Source organism: Nelumbo lutea, chromosome 1 (genome assembly GCF_056320005.1).
Source record: "Nelumbo lutea isolate HS-2025 chromosome 1, American lotus-T2T, whole genome shotgun sequence".
Classification (NCBI taxonomy): domain Eukaryota; kingdom Viridiplantae; phylum Streptophyta; class Magnoliopsida; order Proteales; family Nelumbonaceae; genus Nelumbo; species Nelumbo lutea.
The window spans coordinates 32,037,572-32,057,140 of record NC_142684.1 but is presented as its reverse complement, the minus strand read 5'-3'; the positions used below and the strand labels follow the sequence as shown (position 1 = coordinate 32,057,140).

Genomic DNA, 19,569 nt, shown 5'->3' with positions numbered 1-19,569 from the left:
CCACGCTGATTTCCACTGGCAGGGTATGAAGGCTTCGGTGCGGGACTTCACTTAGAATTGCTCTATGTGCCAACAACAAAAGTAGGAAAACTTGCACCCAGCAGGCCTTATCCAACCACTTTCACTCCCAACTCATATTTGGACCAATATTTCCATGGACTTCATTGAGGGCCTACCCAAGGTTGGCGGGAAATCGGTCTTATTCGTGGTGGTGGATCATTTTTCCAAGTATGCTCATTTCCTTCCCTTATCCCACCCATATAGCGGTTTTAGTTGCCCATGCCTTCTTCACCCATATTTTCCGACTGCATGGGCTACCCGAATCCATCGTCAGTGACAGGGACCCGATCTTTACTAGCACCTTCTGGAAGGAGCTATTTCGACCGCAGGGAACAGCCCTAGCCTTCTCCTCCGCCTACCATCCGCAGACTGACGACCAAACGGAGGTGGTAAACTAGACAATAGAGATGTACCTCCGCTGTTTTGTGGGAGACCAGCCACGGCGTTGGGTGGAGTACATTCCGTGGGCCGAATACTGTTACAACACGTCTTATCACTCCTCTCTTGGCATGACTCCCTTCCGGGTTGTTTATGGTCAAGACCCTCTCCGTCTATTGTCTTACGAACCCGGTTCAACACGGTTGGAAGAAGTGGACCGAAGCCTACAGGACCGCGATGCCCTCCTAGCCGAAGTCTCCCTATGCTTACAGCAGGCTTAGGCGCACATGAAGAACGCCTACGATTAGTGCCACAGAGAATTAACCTTTGAACCCGGTCAGTTCGTATGGCTGAAGCTCCAACCCTATCGGCAGCACTCCCTCAGACGCAGAGCTTTCCCTAAACTGGCTCCCAAATTCTACGGGCCCTTCAAAATTTTACAACAGATCGGGAAGGTTGCATATCAACTCGAGCTACCAGAAAATAGCAGACTCCATGATACCTTCCACGTGTCCTTACTCAAGCCATTTGCAGGGACTCCTCCTGATAAGGTACCTCCCCTACCACCCTTAAAGGACGGAGGACCCATTCTCCAACCTCGGGCTCTTGTCCGGTCTCGCGTCAATCGGGGTACCTTAGAAGTCCTAGTGGAGTGGGACGAACTACCATCAGTTGAGGCCACCTGGATCCCCTGGTCTGATCTTCACAATGCCTATCCAGATCTCGAGCTTGGGAACAATCTCGTTGCCCAGGAGGGGTGTGATGTTATGGATGCATTCGTGGGAAAGACTTACCGCCGTGGGCAGCAGTAATGAGGAGGGGCCCACACGACAGCTTATCCTTCCAGCTCTCCACCAGCTTACCTTATCCCATCTATTCTTACTTTATCTATTAGAAATAGGAGTTAAGTTCTGTTCTTAGCAAGAGTTTGATTTAAAGTTGGATTATCCTAGCCTAGTCGAATTCAATAAGGAGTCTTATCTTTTCTTAAGTTAGGAGTCGTATCTATCTTATCCGTAGCAGTCAAGTTTAACAAGGAGTCTTCCTACAAGGAGGACTCTCACCTCTTGTACTCTCCTATTTAAGGAGCTGAGATTATGGAATAAAGCATCAAAATTTCTAGTCAAGAAAGAGAGCAAAAGGAGAGTTCGGTGATCTCTTGGACAAATCACCCTTTAGGACGTCAAGATAGGTTCGGTTAGGAAGGGGAGGAACAAGGGAAAATAGGAGCTTTTCCCCGTGACGCAATCCTACGCCCGGGCCCATAACAATTTTCCATCCAGCTTTTTCACTTCCGCCAGCCCAAAACCAGGCTACACACCAACCGCCGTCACTTTGCTATAGGAGAAAATTTCCCTAATTTTCGCATCTTTCACCTCTCTACAATACCAGCTACTGGCATACCACCTCCTCTTCCCACTAGCAGAACTTCACTTCTCCGACCACACCAACTTCAGAAGGAGCAAAGCTTACCACTAGAGACAGGAGAATCCCACATCAGAGAAGGCGTGCTCATCGGAGTACATGTGGAAAATTTCCCCAATAACATATTAGAACAACCACTCAAAGCCCCACGTAGATTCAATAGAACTAGAACAGCCACTCAATCTAGCCTTGTATCTTACTGCCGTCACATCAACTTTATGCTTCACTGAGAACACCCACTTACATCCCATTGGCTCTTTTCCTTCAGGAAGATCTACCAACTCCCAAGTGCCATTATTGTGTAGGGCTTTAACTTCTTCCTTCATTGCATCTGTCTATTCAGGTATTGATTAGGCTTCTACCACATTCTTAGGAAGATGAACACTGTCAAGAGAGGTAAGAAAGGCACGGAATGAAGGAGAAATATGATCATAAGAAATAAAGTGAGAGATAGTATGATTAGTAGTACAAGATCTAACACCCTTTCTCTTAGCAATAGGAACATCTAGATCATCAATAACAAAGGGAGTTATATCAAGGGAATCAGGCATATCAAGAGAAGCATTAGTACTTGGCTGAGTGCAATTTGCCTTTGAAAGGTCTGGTGGTGTCGTGGCGCAACTTTAGTTTGTTCCACGGCTCTTGAACTCTATTAGTTATTGCAGTGGTGGAGAAAAACACGGAATGGAGGAGGATTAGGAAGAGGAGGAAGTTGAACTTGAAAATGCTTCTCCTCAACCCTACTCTCCTCTGAGTAGAAACAAGAAAGAAGGGTTCATTTTTAGAGAAAAAGGCACATTCATGGAGATGCAATACTTGCCTGAAGTAGGATCAAAACACCATTAGCCCTTTTGAGACGATGGATAGCCCAAAAGAGCATAAGGGGTTGCACGTTGATCAAGCTTACCACGAGCAGGAGAAACATCATGAACAATGCAACGACACCCAAAAACACCCATTGGAATGGAAAACAAAGGAGCTTTGGGAAACAGAAGTTGATGTGGGGCCTTGTACTCTAGCAACCGAGAAGGCATACAGTTGATGATATATGCTGTAGACATGATAGTATCTATCGAGAAACATTTAGGAACATGCGTATGTAATAATAAACCACGAGCAACCTCAAGAAGATGACAGTTTTCCCTTTCTGCAACACCATTTTTTTGAGGTGTTTTAGCACAGGAATTACGGTGGAGAGACCCATGGGAATATAAAATAGGTGGTATGGTGTATGTTCTAACAGATGCACCATAATAGAGTACCTGCATATTACTGAAATATTTATTTGTGCTCTCCTTCTCAAGCTGGAACATTGATGTTGCACAAACCCCAAATTATGTCATCAAAACCCAAATTTTTTACACATTTTTATAGTATGTTACATATCTTGTGAGATATTTGAACACAATTTATCTGTTGTAAGTGTGAAAATATATATGTAGTTGGAATAGACCGAGTAACATCTAAAAATCAATAAATGTGATAATATATTAAAGTTGGAAACAAGGGTATTCTGTCCATATGGGAATGTGGTCATATGCATACAGGACAATGTCAAAGACAATGAAAGGTAACAGAAATTTCGTGGCTCTGTTCTGCAGTTGAAAACAAAACTGCAAGGGTGAAACTCTTTTCTCCCTTTTCCTTTCAGATTAAGCAGATTTATGCCAAATATATAAGCAATCTGGTTGGTTTCTCTAAACTACATCGCTTCAAAGCTTTTTTCTTATTACTGTTTGCTATTTCTTTCTCTAGTATTAATTCGGTTAACAGGGAACAGTGGCATTTTTAGTTCAAAATATCTTTCAGGAGTTATTCTTAAGGTTGCTATTCAGTCCTAAATATTCCCATTTGACAGCTTGCACAGAAAGAGTTGCAAAAGATTAACATGTATAAGGCACCAAGGGACAAACTTGTTTGTATACTCAGTTGTTGCAAGGTTATCAACAATCTATTACTCAATGCTTCTATTGCTTCAAACGAGAATCCTCCTGGAGCTGATGAATTTCTTCCTGTCCTTATTTATGTTACCATAAAGGTAATCTCAGTATCCATAGTTTCCTGTTTACTTAATTTTCATGACATTGTTAATTTTTCTTTCTTTTTCATAATACATGCATGCATATGCACACCAGATTCATCAAGGGCATTTATGGTATAAACATGTGCATTTCAATAAAATTGAAGGATTGTATTTATCAGGTTTCCAAATGAATTTTGGAAGGATGAGGCAATGTTGACCAAGGTGATAGTCTCACAATTTATGAGAATATGATGTTTTCCATGAATATTTTCTTTTCAACAACACTTAAATATATAATTTTGTAAGTGCAACTAAGACTGATATGATGTAGTCTTTTAGTTCCACAGGCCCCTCAATGCCCAAATGGTGGCATTCTAGCTTCTTTCAAAAGTTGACATCATGGAATTCTTAAAATACTTTCAAAATCATCCTTTATAATTTCCTCCTTTGGCAAATCCTATTGATAATGGATTCTTTGACTTCCTCCTCTAATAGGGGTCTTTTAGTTCCTTGGCTTGAGTAGCTGTTAAAAAGGCAAAATCTGCACCATCTAACATAGGCCTGTCCATCTCTTCAAGTCTTCATATACAAATTTGAGTAGAAAATTAGAAACCAATGGTTATGTTTTCAATATTTTCCTGTTCTTCCACCATTAGCCTCTTTATCTGTTCTCTCATCATGTTACATTTGCACTTTGGTTGGAGGTTTAGTGTTGCCGCCTCCTTTATTTAGTCAAGCCACACTTGAGAGTTTTCTGCACTTAACCTCCTGATAGGAAAACTTTCTTATCTTAATCAAGTTTGGCCTGCAACCATCAGTTCTTATTCCCAACAATTAGACCTTATTCTTCCTTTTCGTCTACTTCATATAGTGTCTTCAGATGTTCACTTTTGTATTTTCATACCTTTGAATACTCTTTATTCCATGTCTTTACTTTCTCTTTTTAGTTTGTTCAGCTTTTTTGTTTATAACATATCCTTGAAAGGAATGACCTAGTATGGTACCATTGCTGAACAAGGTCAATTAAACCTTCCTCTTCTAACATGTACTTAGAGCTGAACAGTGGTGGTTTCATATTGACACCCTGAACATCCAAAAGCAAGGGGATATCGTCAGATAAATGACTAGGTAGTGCTTCCTGAATCGTATTTTGGCATCTTTATTAAAACTATGATACCCAGATACCTATACATGTCCAGCATACTGGTGTTGGACACGTTACCGACTAGATACAATTACAACACTGGATAATGCATGAGGACTGATAGAGAATATGAAAAATGGTATATTATAACAAGTTATACTATACAAAATATGTACATGTTAGCTTGTCGTCATCTGGGAGATGTTCCAATTCCCATATCTAATTTTTTACAAGTGCATTGATTTGTTTCCACCATTGGCTTCCTTCTACTCAAGCTTACTCATAGCCTCCTACACATTTTACGTTATAGGAATAACAAAAATAGAGGACACAAAGTTGTGGTTGCAGTACATGGATGAAAAAGAAGTAGCATATATTGAGAAAAGTTGAGACAGCTTATATTCTTTACTTCTTGTCTCTTATGTTGTGTTATGTATTAGTCTTTTATTCATTGTTTAGATCAAACTCTTTCATGCAAAACAGTCAATCAGTGCAAGAGGATTGAGTTTGGTGTGACAATTTGAAAATTGGAGAAAATAAGGCTTATTTTAACCAAGTGGAGGATGGTTATATCTGGTGCATAACAAGGTTTGTTAACAGCGATAGAGAAGTTGGTGAAGAAAGAAATAGAGCTGAGTTGAGTTTGAGTAGGGTTCTAGGTGATTCTAGTGGTGCAAAGAAAACCTTTGGAAAAGAGAAAAAACAAGGTGTTATGTCTTGGTCAACAGACGAGCTTCAAGATTACAGTAGATGAGATCCAAAGGAAATGATCTGAATGGGAAGCAGGGTTAAAGTACTAGATTTGAACAGTCAAGCTTTTATCTTGTCAAGAAAGGTGTTTGCACATTGGATAAAATAGGTGACAAATCTCTTCTTGAAGTTAGTCAGGATGAGGGGGTAAGTGCATGAGTGGAGTTAAGGGAGGGGAGACAAGATGTTTTAGAGGGAGAGGGTGTAAAAAAAGAGGTGAACAATGGGAGAATGAAAAGAAAGTGATGAATTGGGGTACAAATGAGGGGTTTAAGAATAATAAATGTTTTGATGTTGAGGAGTTGTGGGTGAAGGCATAAAGGGGGGGGGGATTATTTGTAGGAGCCTAGGAGGAGTAAAGTTGAGGAGAATAAAAATGGATTGATTGGGAAATCACTTTAAATTTATTTTTTATTTTTATAAAACTTTATTTTACATTAAAAAATATAATGCCATTATCAAATCGGAAAATTACCTCAAAATCACCTTTTGACCCTATCACCATCTCATGGAATTTACCTAAGAATCTTATCACCATTGGGACACCTTAGAAAGCATTTCTAGACTTAACAAGCTTTTAACGCTCCTTGGAAGGAAACACTACAAAATATCCATCTATTGTGGTAAAAGTTCCAATATGATTATTGTGGAGAGTTCATGTCTTGATGTATAGTATTACTATAGTCCCTGTTTTACATTATTGTTTTATTCTATTTTCTTTGTTTTTTTATTTTTTTTCCTTTAGCCCTGTATGGGCATTCTCTAATTGTACGTTTCTTTAATATATAAAGGAGACTCTTTGGGGTGGAGGTTGATTCATTCTACGCACCCCTAATTTTGTTTTAAGCTCTTTCTCTATTTCTGTTAAGAGGGTTAACATGGTATCAAAGCAAGTCCTCTACACCTGCTTGTGATCTAGGTTTTTCATTCAAGATTGAAGGGTGTTGTTAGGGACTTTCAAATCTGTGTTTGAGCTCTATGTTGGAGATATTTGAGGGCTGTTTCAAATTTTCAATCAGCACAAAGCCCCTGTTTTTTTTTCCTGGGAAAGGCGCCTATTGGGAGGGTTAGGATCCATCATATGGATGGCTGAACCATGCTACATGGCTGGGCGAAATTTGAAAAATTTCCTAATCCATCTAGGAATTGAATTCCCTATGTTTTGAAAAATTGCATTTTTCAGGATCGGTCTTGCACTAATAAACCGGACCAGATATAAAACCAATCAAAGAGAGATTTATACCTAATACGGATACCACAAAGCAGCCTCCACTGAAGATGGCACAGTGTATAGGTGAAGTTGATTCAACAACACAATTTTCAATAAAACAACAACCCAACTGCTTGGATTGAATTGGGGAAGGTGAGCTCGAAATTTCTCTGAATTTTTCTTGCAAAAATCAGAAGAAAACTGATCTCTATTAGTCCTTGAAAGCCTAGGTCGTGATAGGGTTTCTTGGAAGACAAAAGAGAAGAGAGAACAAGAGAGAGTGGTGTTTTAGTCAAGTTCACCCTCTTCTTCTTTTATCTCCTTACAGAGCACTCTCTCAATCAAATTAGGAGATTAGGAGATTATCCAAATCTAATTTGAATTCACTCCATACCCGTTTCCAAACCCATATTTGACCTAGAGCAAGTTGTCATGTGACAACTTACTTAACCTTATTAATTATGGGCTTTAGGCCCATTTCCTTCAAATGCTCACAACCCAAGATGTTGTGTGGCCGACTTAGGCCTGATTTGTATGGCGGGAGACCCCACAATGACATCACATAAATCCACATGGGTTCAACTCAGCCTCTGTGAAAAGGCTTGATCGAATTCACTGATAAATGAAATGAACCCTGAGCACATCACTATGGGCTCAATATGGGCCCAACATTTACACTTAAATGATCATTGAATTCAGCAATCCTATGAAGACCCAAGGATAATGAACTTAAGTAAGACAAAGCCCATTAGGTAATCAACCCTTAATGGTCTCTTACACTTTACCTCTCGACCCATAATGATTACAACATTGTTTGACAGGGAAGGACCTCTCCCTTGGCTGTAAGGTACAATAGCACACTCTTTGCTCGGATGGGTCCCGGGAAATAAAACCATTTGCAAACATTTTTCATGAAACGTAATATATATCTATATATATATATATATATATATATATATATATATATATCATATAAATATATTTTGCAAAACCAAATCTCAAACACAGTTAAAATCCACTGCCACAGTTTAGGTTTCCATCAGAGAGACTATAAGCCCTATCATTCACTTTGTCTGACAAAGGAGTCGATCCTATCACTATGATCACCCACTCAGATGAATTCTCAGACTGCCCCAACATACCCAGGTTTGACCCATGATGGATCTCACTTATTGGCATATCAAAGACAATCCAATCCAACACCTACTGCAGTAACATAATCAAGTCTAGGGGTTATGTGTAACTTTCTAGTTTTGCCATCAATCTCCAAGGTCCAGGGCATAACTAGAAAATGGTATGAGTTCAGTGTTTCATCCAAACACACACTGCATGTGCTTTGGGGGTCTAACCCTAACCCTAGCAACTGAAACAAGCTGCCCCAACTTCTTTGGCATCACATTAGTGTCAGTCTTGGCAGGATAAACTCCCAAAGTCTATCCAACAGCTGAGAACATTCTAAACTAACACGAGTCTCATAAGTGTCCAGTTTAAGGGGTAATTACACAAAAACATACCAATATCAACATCAGACAATAATGTACTTTTATTCATTTACAATAAGTGTGACATACCAATACACTGTCTAACAACGCCTAGCAGGTTGGTAAATCATTATCTTCTTTAAAACGGCTGAGCCAATCATTTTGCAACTCTAGATCTGATGTCACCCTAGGGTCCTCTTGCATTCCATTGACATGGTTTAGATTTCATTTTGTTCCTAGAGTGTTTTTTATCCCTTTATCTATTCAATATCCTGAAACTGACATTTTTTTTGGACCATCAATGCTTAAGATTTTGTTTGCTAAAGCTGTTTGAGGTGTTTCTGGAGATTTTTTGATTACTCTTAGTGCTGGGATATTTTGAAAACACTTTGGACATAAGTGGATTGAAAGACTTTTACCTTATCTTGCTTATTGGATTCAATTTCCTAGTTGTTTCTGTTCTCGATCTATTATTTTTCTGAAATGACTTATGATAAATTTGATGTTATTCCTATGAAACTTGATGGATCAAATTATGGGATGTGGAAGTTCTATTTTGACTTCTATGTTGAAGGAAATGGTTTGGAAGGGTATCTAAATGAGACTGTTACCAAACCGGCTGAAGTTAATGCTATGGCACTTTAGCAGTGGAAATTGGACAATGGTAAAATGTGTATTGGATTCTTAGTTCTATAGAATCTCACATTGTTGCACCTATGAAGAGATTGAAGACAACCTATGAAATGTATTCCTATTTGTAGAAATTTATCATCAGTCTAATATGTCAAAACGACATCTAATCGAATTTGAGATCCTTGCTTACTATCAGGGAAACAGAAAGATATAGGAGTGTTATGTAGGTTTTCTTGATCTGTGGGCTGAACATGAGCTAGGCTGAATATGAGCTGGTCAATAACGTTCTAAATTATCAGTTGTCTATTATGTGTGTCTTTGTGGGGTATAGTCCTAACTCCTAAGCACAAAGGATTTTTTTGCTAGATCCTTCTATCTATCATGCTTGTATTTCATTTAATGTTGTTTTCTTAAACATGTTTCATTTTTTGCTGGAGTTGCTAGATTGCCTACACCACCTGTTTCTCTTTTACAGAGATTTGATTCATAAGATGTTATTCTTCCATCCATTTTGAAGGACCTTTTTTTCTTCTCTCACAAATGGCTCTGTGCTCCAATCCCTGTGCCTATGACCCCCTTTTCTCCCAATTCAGACCAACCTCCCACCATTGCACCTATAAGGCATATTCATCCTTCATATGTCTCTTCTTTAGATCCTATTTCTGCTCCTATTCTTCTTTGTCATTCCATTCACATTTCTTTGTCAACATAAATATGCTTTTGACTTTGTTAAATTGGCCAAGTATTACTGATGACAAGCATGTTCATACCCCCTAGAGATGATTGCTAAATTTTCTAAGTTAAATGGTTCTTTGCTTCCAAATGCCACCTTATGTCGAAAACTTGTGGGGTCTCTCATCCACCTCACTATGACTTGTCTTGATATCTCTCATGTTGTTCAGGTGGTCAGTCAATTTGTCTCTTCCCCTTGTCCCCCTCATATGATTGCTATTCATTGTATTATTCATTATGTTCATAGCACATTATCTCAAGGACTATTCTTCTCTTCCTCCTCTCTTATTCAATCGAGGGCCTATGATGATGCATAGACTGGACAGCCTGCCTCGACTCCTTGTGTTCTACTACGGGGTGGTGTATCTTTATGAGTGATTTCCTGAATTCTTAGAAGTGCAAGAAATAACAGTTTCCAAATCAACTATTGAGGCAGAGTATAGGGCAATGCCATCTGTTTGCAGTTAGATTGTTTGGTTACAATCTCTCTTTGTAGATCTTAGTGTTCAACTGTTCATCTTCCTAATACTCTTTTTATGGTGATAATACCAGTGCTATCAAGATTGCTTCTACTCCTATTTTCATGAGAGGACAAAACACATTGATGTGGATTATCACTTCATTATAGACCTATTTCTTGCTAGTTCTATTAACTATCACTCTTCCGCATGGCCTCTAACATGAAAATTGCTGACATTTTCACCAAGCGCATGACAAGATTATAACATCTCTTTCTTGTGGGCAAACTGATGTTTATGACAATGCATCAGTTTGAGGGGAAGTGTGGAGAGTTTATGTCTTGATATACTTTATTACTATAGTCCTTGTTGTACACTATTGTTTTATTCGTTGCTTCTTTTATGTCCCCCCTGTATGGGCATTCTTGTAATTTTACATATCTTTAATATATAAAGGAGACTCTTTGGGGTGGGGGTTGATTCAATCTTGTCACCCCTAAATCTGTTCTAAGCTCATTCTCTATTTCGGTTAAGAGGGTTAACAATTATAACACTTCATGACAAGCCATAGGTAAAATTAACAATAGTTCTAGCCCAATGTCAATTAATTCTCATCCAAAGGAAAAATACAAAAGTTGTAATTTAATTAGGACTCCTCACCAAGCCTTCTAATATAGCCATGATCTTCCCATACTAGAGTCATGGTCCAAGTAGTGATTTGAAAGTACCAGGCACAAAGTGAGGTGTGTGCCCATACAAAGCAAGCCACGAATTTTTGATAAAAATATAAAAAATACAAAATGCAAACTTGAATTTTAAAAGAAACTAGATGTTTTAAAAAGCCTATCAGCTTAAATTAAAATGCATAAATATAACATATAAAGCATATTCTAAGTGAAAATATAGGATTAAAAGCAAACATATGTGGATTGTACTAATGTGCTTCAAGCACTTAAGTAACATTTAAGCATGTGAAATTTCTAATATGTTCATTTATCTCCTATCTATATTAATTCAAGTAGCTAGTGTGATGTTATACATCTTGCATTCTTAACTCTCAGAGATTGGCCCTCTACCTCTGTAAAGGTCTCCTGAGGCAAGCCCAAACAATTCCATGTGACTGTTTGGGGCAACATCTCCAACCTAAATTTTCGGCCCATATAAAAGGTTTGGTTTTGCAAAAGGATGGTTCTGTCAAAGCAAGTTGGGCGAGCCAAAGCGGAGCAGAATTCCACTACAGAAGAAACTTTGCTTGGTTCACAACAATGAAGGTGTTGGGGAGATTTATTTGGGGGGTCCAAGGGTGGGGTTCCCAGCTGAGATGCTATGCAAAATTGATCCACCTTCAGATACGTGTTGCTTCTTTAATGGAAACATTGCTACTTGAGATCCTATTTGCAAGAACTAAGGCTTTAGGTATTTGAAAATCTTTTGTTTTTGCTTTGTTTTTAAAAGTTAATATTATCATTACTAGTTTGTGAAATCTAAGGGAGAAATTGACCTGCAAAAGGAGAGGAAAAGAGATACAGAAGATAAGAGAGCAACGAATTGAAAGTTGAGGAAAAATCCAACGAGTGTGGCAGCTGCCCACTCATATTATTTTATTTGAGTGACATAATAAAGATGAAAAGTACTAAACTACTCCTATTGCCAACAAGTGAACTGTGAACATATTATAATACTCCCTTTCATGTTGAGTCATAGATGTCAGCCATTTTCAACTTATTACATAACCCATTATGACGCAGAGTATTCACACCCTTAGTAAGTACATCAGATAGTTGATCTTTAAAAATGTCAGCCATTTCCAACTTGCATCACCTGACTAGAAGAATTTTTTCTCTACATAGAATTGCATAAAACTCATATGATGAATGTACTGAATAACATTTTACTCTGGATCAAAGCGGATAAATCTGTGTGTATTGAGAGTAGTCATCAATAATGCTAATAAAATACCGATAACCCCCTTTAGTTTCAATGGAAGCAAGGCCTCAAACATCAAAATGAACAATTTTAAAAGGAGAAGAAACTCTTATTATTTTGTGAAAAAGTGGTTCTACAATGCTTACTCAATTGACAAGTTTGACACTAAAGAGATGACATAATGACTAACTTAAACAACCCTACAAACAAAACCTTTAAGGACTCAAATGACAAATGGCCAAGACAATGAATGACAACATAAATATCATCTTTATCACAAGGATTCGTTGATTGATTGACAAACCCAACTGACTTTGGTGCCTTTGGACCATCTCCACTCTCCAGTATGTAAAAGATCATCAACCATGTGCCCTTTACCAATCATCCTCCTGGAGATCAAATCTTGAAAAACACACGAATGAGGATAGAAAGTTACTAAACAATTCAAAGATTTTGGAATGCTGGTAATGGATAGGAGGTTAATAGGCAATTTAGAGACATGAAAAGGTGACAAGTTTATCTCCATGGGAAGGGAGACAGATCCATGACCAACTATGGTGGAGGAGCCATCAACTAACCTCACTGTCTCTCCCAAATAACTAATAATAAGAGGAAAACGAGTTGGGCTTACCAATCATATGATTTTAGGCCCCTTGAGTCAATAATCTAGGGAGTCTTAGTGGAAAGAGATGACACATGGAAAGCAACCTGGTTACCTAATGTAGATACAAGTAGTTGGATAGAATGATAGTGGACTTCTCTAAATAGTGCAAAACCCTACCATACTGCTCAAGACGATCTTTGATAGCAGAAAAATCCCTAACGGTAGAAAGAAGCTCCTCTTGAGATACAAAACCAACTGAGTGCTCATGAGAAATAGCTAGAGTAATAGAACCGGACTCAAAACTCCTGAGAAATGGCATTGGCAGAATTGTTTTTGTTTTATTGGCTTATTTTGGAATTGAAGCTTGGGTTTCCCAATCAGAACCCAACATGTCTCCTTGGCGTCTCTAGCTCTATGATGATGTGCACACCGCAATTTATTTTTATGAACTGCATCATTCCTCATATGAAGGATGGAGGCCAAGAAGGAAAACAAACACTTTGCTTATTAACAAGAGCCTTGTAGGCTTTAGCATCTTCATCACTCTCCCAATCAGTTTGTTGATAATAATCTGATTAGAGGAAGAGTGTAGTAGTAGGAATTAACATGGAAGAAGAGAAAGTCCTTAGAAGTGCTGAAATTTTGGGTTGTGAGGTTAGGAGCTGGCTTGTAGTCTACCTAGGAGTGCCACTAAGAGGAAACCCAAGATCAGATGTTTTTCGGAAGCTGGTGATGGAGAGGTTTTGGCCTTATGGAAAAGAAATTACATATCTTTGGGAGACAGAATAACTTTGATCAAAGCAACATTGGCGAATCTTGCTATTTATTTCCTATCTACCTTTTGTATTCTGACTAGGATTGTAAAGCAGTTAGAGAAATACATGAGGGATTTCTTATGGGAACCGGGAGAAGGAAAGAAGGATCACCTTCTTAAATGGAAACAAGTTATCAAACCTAAGGAGGAAGGGGGACTAGGGATAGAGAACATTGTTCTTAGGAATACTGCACTACTAGACAAATGGTTGTGGAGATTCCTCTTTGAAAGAGATAGGCTTTGGAACAAGGTAATTGAGAGCATTCATGGGTTAGAAACTGTTGAGTTTGGGCCAATTTTAAGTTATTGGGCCCAGCTTTGCTTTTATTTTTATTTAAGTTATTCAGTTACGAAGTTATTGGTCCTTGGGCCCATTAGTTTATGTTAAGTTTAAGTTGTGACTGTTCATCTACTTAAAGTAGCCGACCTACTAAGGGTATCATTGTACTTTTCATTCTTTTTAAAAGTATATAAATCAAAGAGGGTTGGCGACCAAATCTATTCAATTTTGGCAACATCCCACTCTCTTCTCTTCTTCTTTTCTTTCTCCTGTTGAAACTCTTCATCTTCTTCTTCTTTTCTTCACAAAGATCACACTAAAACAACTTTCAGCAACTTCTACTTGGTATCAAAGCAGGCCGAAGGTTTCTTGAGCTGCTCCATCGTGCAGCCCTAGATCAACCGACTGCATGGTGATGTGAGAGGCTGATCGAAGACCATAGGTAAGCCCAGCTTTTGGATTTTTTTGGTGGATCTGTTTTGCCCTGTAGCTGGTCTAGGGTTTCCCATCAAATTCAGGAAGAACTGGAGAAAGGGGGAAAGTCTTGTTTTTGTAGGACTCTTCAATTTTGACCTAGGAAGTGGTGCCCTAGATTTTTAGGGTTTCTTGGAGTTTTCTGAAGGGGGTGGTTCAAGTCCCATCTGTTTTGGAGGGCCTTTGGAGGGAGTGGCTACTTCTCTCTCTTCTCCAGCTTCTGCAGGAAATGAATCTTTTGTGGGAGGAGCATCTAGGGTACCAGAAGGGTGTTTGTGGTGCCTGAAGGAAATTATTTCATATTTATTCATCTTAAAGTGATTTTCTAACCCTTTTTTGGGCATATAATGGAGGGTCACAAAGTTGAAAACAAATCGAAGAGTGAAATGGGACAAGGGGAAGGAGGTATCGGAGACCTTTTCAGGGCTGGGACCATCACTACAGTTAAGTTAGATGGTGCAAACTATTTAGAATGGTCACAATCTGCAAAGATAGCCATTGGTGCTCGTGGGAAGTTGGGGTATATCACTGGTGAGGAAGTGAAACCCGAGACTAGCAATTCTTTGTGGATACAAGAAAATTATATGGTAATGGCTTGGTTGTGCAATTCTATGCTGCCCCATATAAGTAAAGCTTTTTGTGGGCAAATATAACTAAGGAAATTTGGGATGGGGTTGCAGAAACCTATTCATAGAGTGGAAATGTTGCTAGGGCCTACTAGTTGAGAAACCAGGTTATTGCTACCAAACAAGGAGATAAACCTATTGCTGTTTATTTTTCGGCCCTTAAAACCCTAAGGCAGGAGATTGACCATCTGGAGATAGTGGTTTGGGAAAGTAGTAAGGATGCAACAACCTACCAGAATCTCATAGAGAAGAATAAAGTCTTTGAATTTCTTGTTGGCTTTAATCCCGAGTATGACACTGCAAAGCAACATATCCTTTCCAGGGATAGTGTTACTCTCTCTTAGGCATATGCCTTTGTATTAGAGGAAGAGAGTAGGAGGAATGTGATGATGAAGAATTCGGATCTTGAGAAATCAGCTATGGTTAGTACTGTGAAGCCTAAACACATGAGAGATACCTGTTGGAAGCTTCACCCCCACCTTGTGTCGAATAAACTCATAAACAAGAAGGGAAATGTGAACATGGTAGTAATTGGTGACTTACCTAGACCTCTTACTACAGGTACTTTGGAGTCTGTTGCAGCTGCTGCAGTGAGGGCTGAACTTGAGAGATATGGGCAATTACTTAATCAGCGAGATACAGTCAACCCTAATCTGTTATCAGGTGGATAGCTAGGTACAGGTGGATCTGGTGGTGGACATTCTACTTCTTTTGCCCATATAGGTAGTTTACATGTCGTTGCAAACTATGTTTCTACTTTTGGTAAGGAGGGACCTCCTTGGATTATAGATTCTGGAGCCTCAAAGCATATGACCCATATTTCCACTATTTTCTCCTCTTACCAACTCTGCTCTGGCAGAGACATTTTCCATAGCCGATGGATCTCATGTTCCCATTGCTGGGAAGGGGTTTGTCAACATAACCGATTCCATTTCCCTACCCTTTGTCCTCCATGTACCCAGATTGAGTACTAACTTGTTATCTGTTAGTAGTTAGACTAAGAACTTGAATTGCTCAATGATTTTTTCTCCTGGCCATTATGTTTTGCAGGATCTGGTTTCAAAGAGGACGATTAGGAGTGGTCATGAGGTGAATGGAGCCTACCTTCTAGATGCGCTTCCCAGTCATCAGAGTCATCATGTCAGCAGGGATTTTAAGTCAGAGTCTGTGGGTCAGATTATGCTTTGGCATAATTGGTTGGGACATTTGTCTTTTCCTTCTTTGTGTTTCTTATGTTCAAAGTTATTTGAGTTTGTTAATTTGTCTAGCTTAGAGTGTGAAGGTTGTCAGCTTGGAAAACATTGTAGACATTCCTTTAAAGCTAATAATAAAAGATGTTCAACTGCTTTTGATGTTATTCATACTGATGTGTGGGGACCATACCATGTTCCTTCTATGGGTGGCTACCGATGCTTTCTTTTATTTGTGGATGATTTTTCTCAGTATTCTTGGATTTACTTGATGAGATCCCGTGATGAGGTGCCATCCTTGGTTCGACAGCTTCATCATATAGTGCTAACACAGTTTGGGGTACGAGTGAAAGTGTTCAGGTCAGACAATGCCAAGGAATATTTTGAGAAGAACCTTGCTTCGTATCTATCAGAATATGGAGTAATTCATAAGAGCAGTTGTTCTTACACTCTACAGCAAAATGGTGTAGCAGAAAGGAAGAACAGACACATTGTTGAGATTGCGAGGAGAATGATGATAACATCTATTGTTCCAGTTCGATTTTGGGGTGATGCAATTCTCACAACAGTCTTTCTGATTAATAGGGTGCCTTCTCATGTTCTTGGATATAGCACCCCATTCAGCCTTTTTTTCCTGAGCGGGAGATGTTTCACATTCCTCTCAAGGTTTTTGGTTGTGTGCTTTGATCATGTTCTTGGTCCTCACCGCTCGAAGCTTGATCTGAAGGCAAAGAAGTGTGTTTTTCTTGGGTATGCAGAAAATCAGAAAGGATATTGTTGCTATGACCCAGTCTCTGGGAGTCGGTATGTTACTATGGATGTCACCTTTTTTGAGTCCACACCTTTCTTCTAGAAGGGTTCTTTTCAGGGGAAGTGCTTCTCACGACAACGCCTACGACTTCACAGGGAGGTTGATTCCACAGCAAAAGAACCCATATCACTTCCTATCGGCTCCTTGGGGACTCCAGATTCGGCTAACACTGACTCAGGTATTCCTCTTGCTCCCTCTGATGTTTTAGTTCCTATTGATTCCACTAACCCCATTTCAGATGACCTTGACCTTTTGCACTCAGAAAAGGGAAGAGGAAGTGTGCTACTCATTGTATCTCACAATATCTCTCCTACAGTGGACTTTCTCCTTATCGAGCCTTCCTTTCTTCCCTCGACTCTGTGTCTATACCCAAGGGTGTCAGTGAGGCTCTCTCTAAACCTGAGTGGAAGACAACTATGTAGGAAGAAATGAAAGCTTTAATTAAAACCAGACGTGGGAGATTGTGGATCTACCAAAGGGAAAGGAGACTGTTGGATGCAGATGAGTTTATACAGTTAAATACAAGGTAGGTGGAAGTATAGAAAGGTATAAGGCAAGACTAGTTGCAAAAGGGTACACTCAAACCTATAGCATTGATTACTTAAGAGACTTTTGCACCAGTTGCAAAAATGAATATTGTTCGGATCTTTCTCTCTCTTGCTGCCTCTTTTCCAACTTGATGTGAAAAATGCATTTCTTAATGGGGACCTGGAAGAAGTATATATGGATCTTCCTGCTTGTTTCTATAGTGATGCTGAAAAGGGAAAGGTATGCAGATTGAATGAATCTCTTTATGGTTTAAAGCAGTCTCCCAGAGTGTGGTTTGATAGGTTTAGAAAAGCCATGATTGCGTTTGGCTATACTCAGACTCAATCAGACTATACTTTGTTTGTGAAGCGGAGGGGGTCCATGGTGTCAGTTTTGATAGTTTATGTGGATGCCATTGTAGTTACAGGAAATGACCTGAGTGAGATTGATAGTTTGAAGAATCTACGCAAAGAATTTGAAATTAAGGATCTTGGGGAGCTGAGGTATTTCTTGGGCATTGAGGTAGCAAGATCAAAGCATGGAATTTTTATTTCTTAGAGGAACTATGTTCTGGACCTTTTACAAGAGGCAGGGAAACTTGGAACAAAGACAACTAGTACTCCTATTGATCAGAATCTCAAAATTAATGCATCAGAGGTGAGCTGGTGAAGGACATTGGCATATATTAGGGACTAGTGGGGTGGTTGTTATATGCCCAAAAATCGTTGATTTTGGTCAGCAAATCGCTGACCCAGGCGGTGTTTACCGTTCGAACGTTCAAACAGTTTTGACCTTTTTTATTATTTTTATTTTTTTTATTTTTTTGTCAAAACGCGACTTTCCGGTTCGAATGGTCGGAGCATTCGACTTGGTAACAGGATCCCTGACCGGTCCGGTCTCCGGGTCGGTTTTAAAAATCATGCACCTAGGTAGAGGCATACTATTTGCTAGCCATGGACAGTTGAAACTAAAGGCTTACACAGATGCTGATTGGGCAGGATGCCTAGATGACAGGAGATCTACATCAGGAGTTTGCACTCTTGTTGGTGGCAATCTAGTTTCGTAGAAAAGTAAAAAACAGACGGTTGTGGTGAGGTCAAGTGTAGAAGCTGAATACAGAGCCATGGCACATGGAGTTTCAGAGCTTCTCTAGATTCGTCCCTTGTTAGGAGAAATTGGTATTGAGGCAGAAGAACCTGTGATGTTGTACTGTGATAATCATGCAGCAATTAACATTGCACACAACCCAATTCAGCATGATAGGACAAAGCACATTGAAGTGGACAGAGATTTCATAAGAGAAAGGGTGACTTAGGGGAAGTTTGTCTTCCATGCATTGCTTCTGATTTGCAACTTGCTGATGTTCTTACAAAAGGTATTGCAAGAAACAAGCTGGAGCATGATCTACGCAGGTTGGGAATGTGTGACATTTACTACCAACTTGAGGGGGAGTGTTGAGTTTGGACCGATTTTAAGTTATTGGGCCCAGCTTTGTTTTTATTTTTATTTAAGGTATTCAGTTAGGAAGTTATTGGGCCTTAGGCCCATTAGTTTATGTTAAGTTTAAGCTGTGACTGTTCAGCTACTTAAAGTAGTCGACCTACTAAGGGTATCATTGTACTTTTCATTCTTTTTATAAAGTATATAAATCAAAGAGGGGTTGGCGGCCAGATCTATTCAGTTCTGGTGACATCCCACTCTCTTTTCTTCTTCTCTTCTTTCTCTTGCTGAAACTCTTCATCTTCTTCTTCTTTTCTTCACAAAGATCACACTAAAACAACTTTCAGCAACTTCTACTGAAAGAAATGGTTGGGATGCAAAGGTTTCCTCCATTTCAACTTTAACTTCCCTTGGAAAGATATTCATGAGGTATACCCAACTTTTCTCAATTCCATCTGTTTTGATGTGGAAAGGGGTGATAAAGTCCACTTTTGGGAAGACCTTTGGTTAGGGGAATCTCCACTCAAAACAGTCCCTCGAACTTTATGCCCTTTCAAACCATAAAGGTAAATCTGTCTCAAA

At 39.3% G+C, this 19,569-nt stretch overlaps 1 protein-coding gene across 15 annotated transcripts in view; it reads left to right on the top strand.

The window, feature by feature from the left end:
• Positions 1-19,569, top strand: part of LOC148874178 (vacuolar protein sorting-associated protein 9A-like) — a 77,549-nt gene that overhangs the window by 39,732 nt on the left and 18,248 nt on the right. For all 15 annotated transcript variants that reach the window (XM_088963965.1, XM_088963966.1, XM_088963964.1 and 12 more), the window contains exon 5: positions 3,722-3,901. In XM_088963965.1, the coding sequence (XP_088820091.1) occupies positions 3,722-3,901 (180 nt within the window). The remainder of the gene's footprint in view (positions 1-3,721; positions 3,902-19,569) is intronic.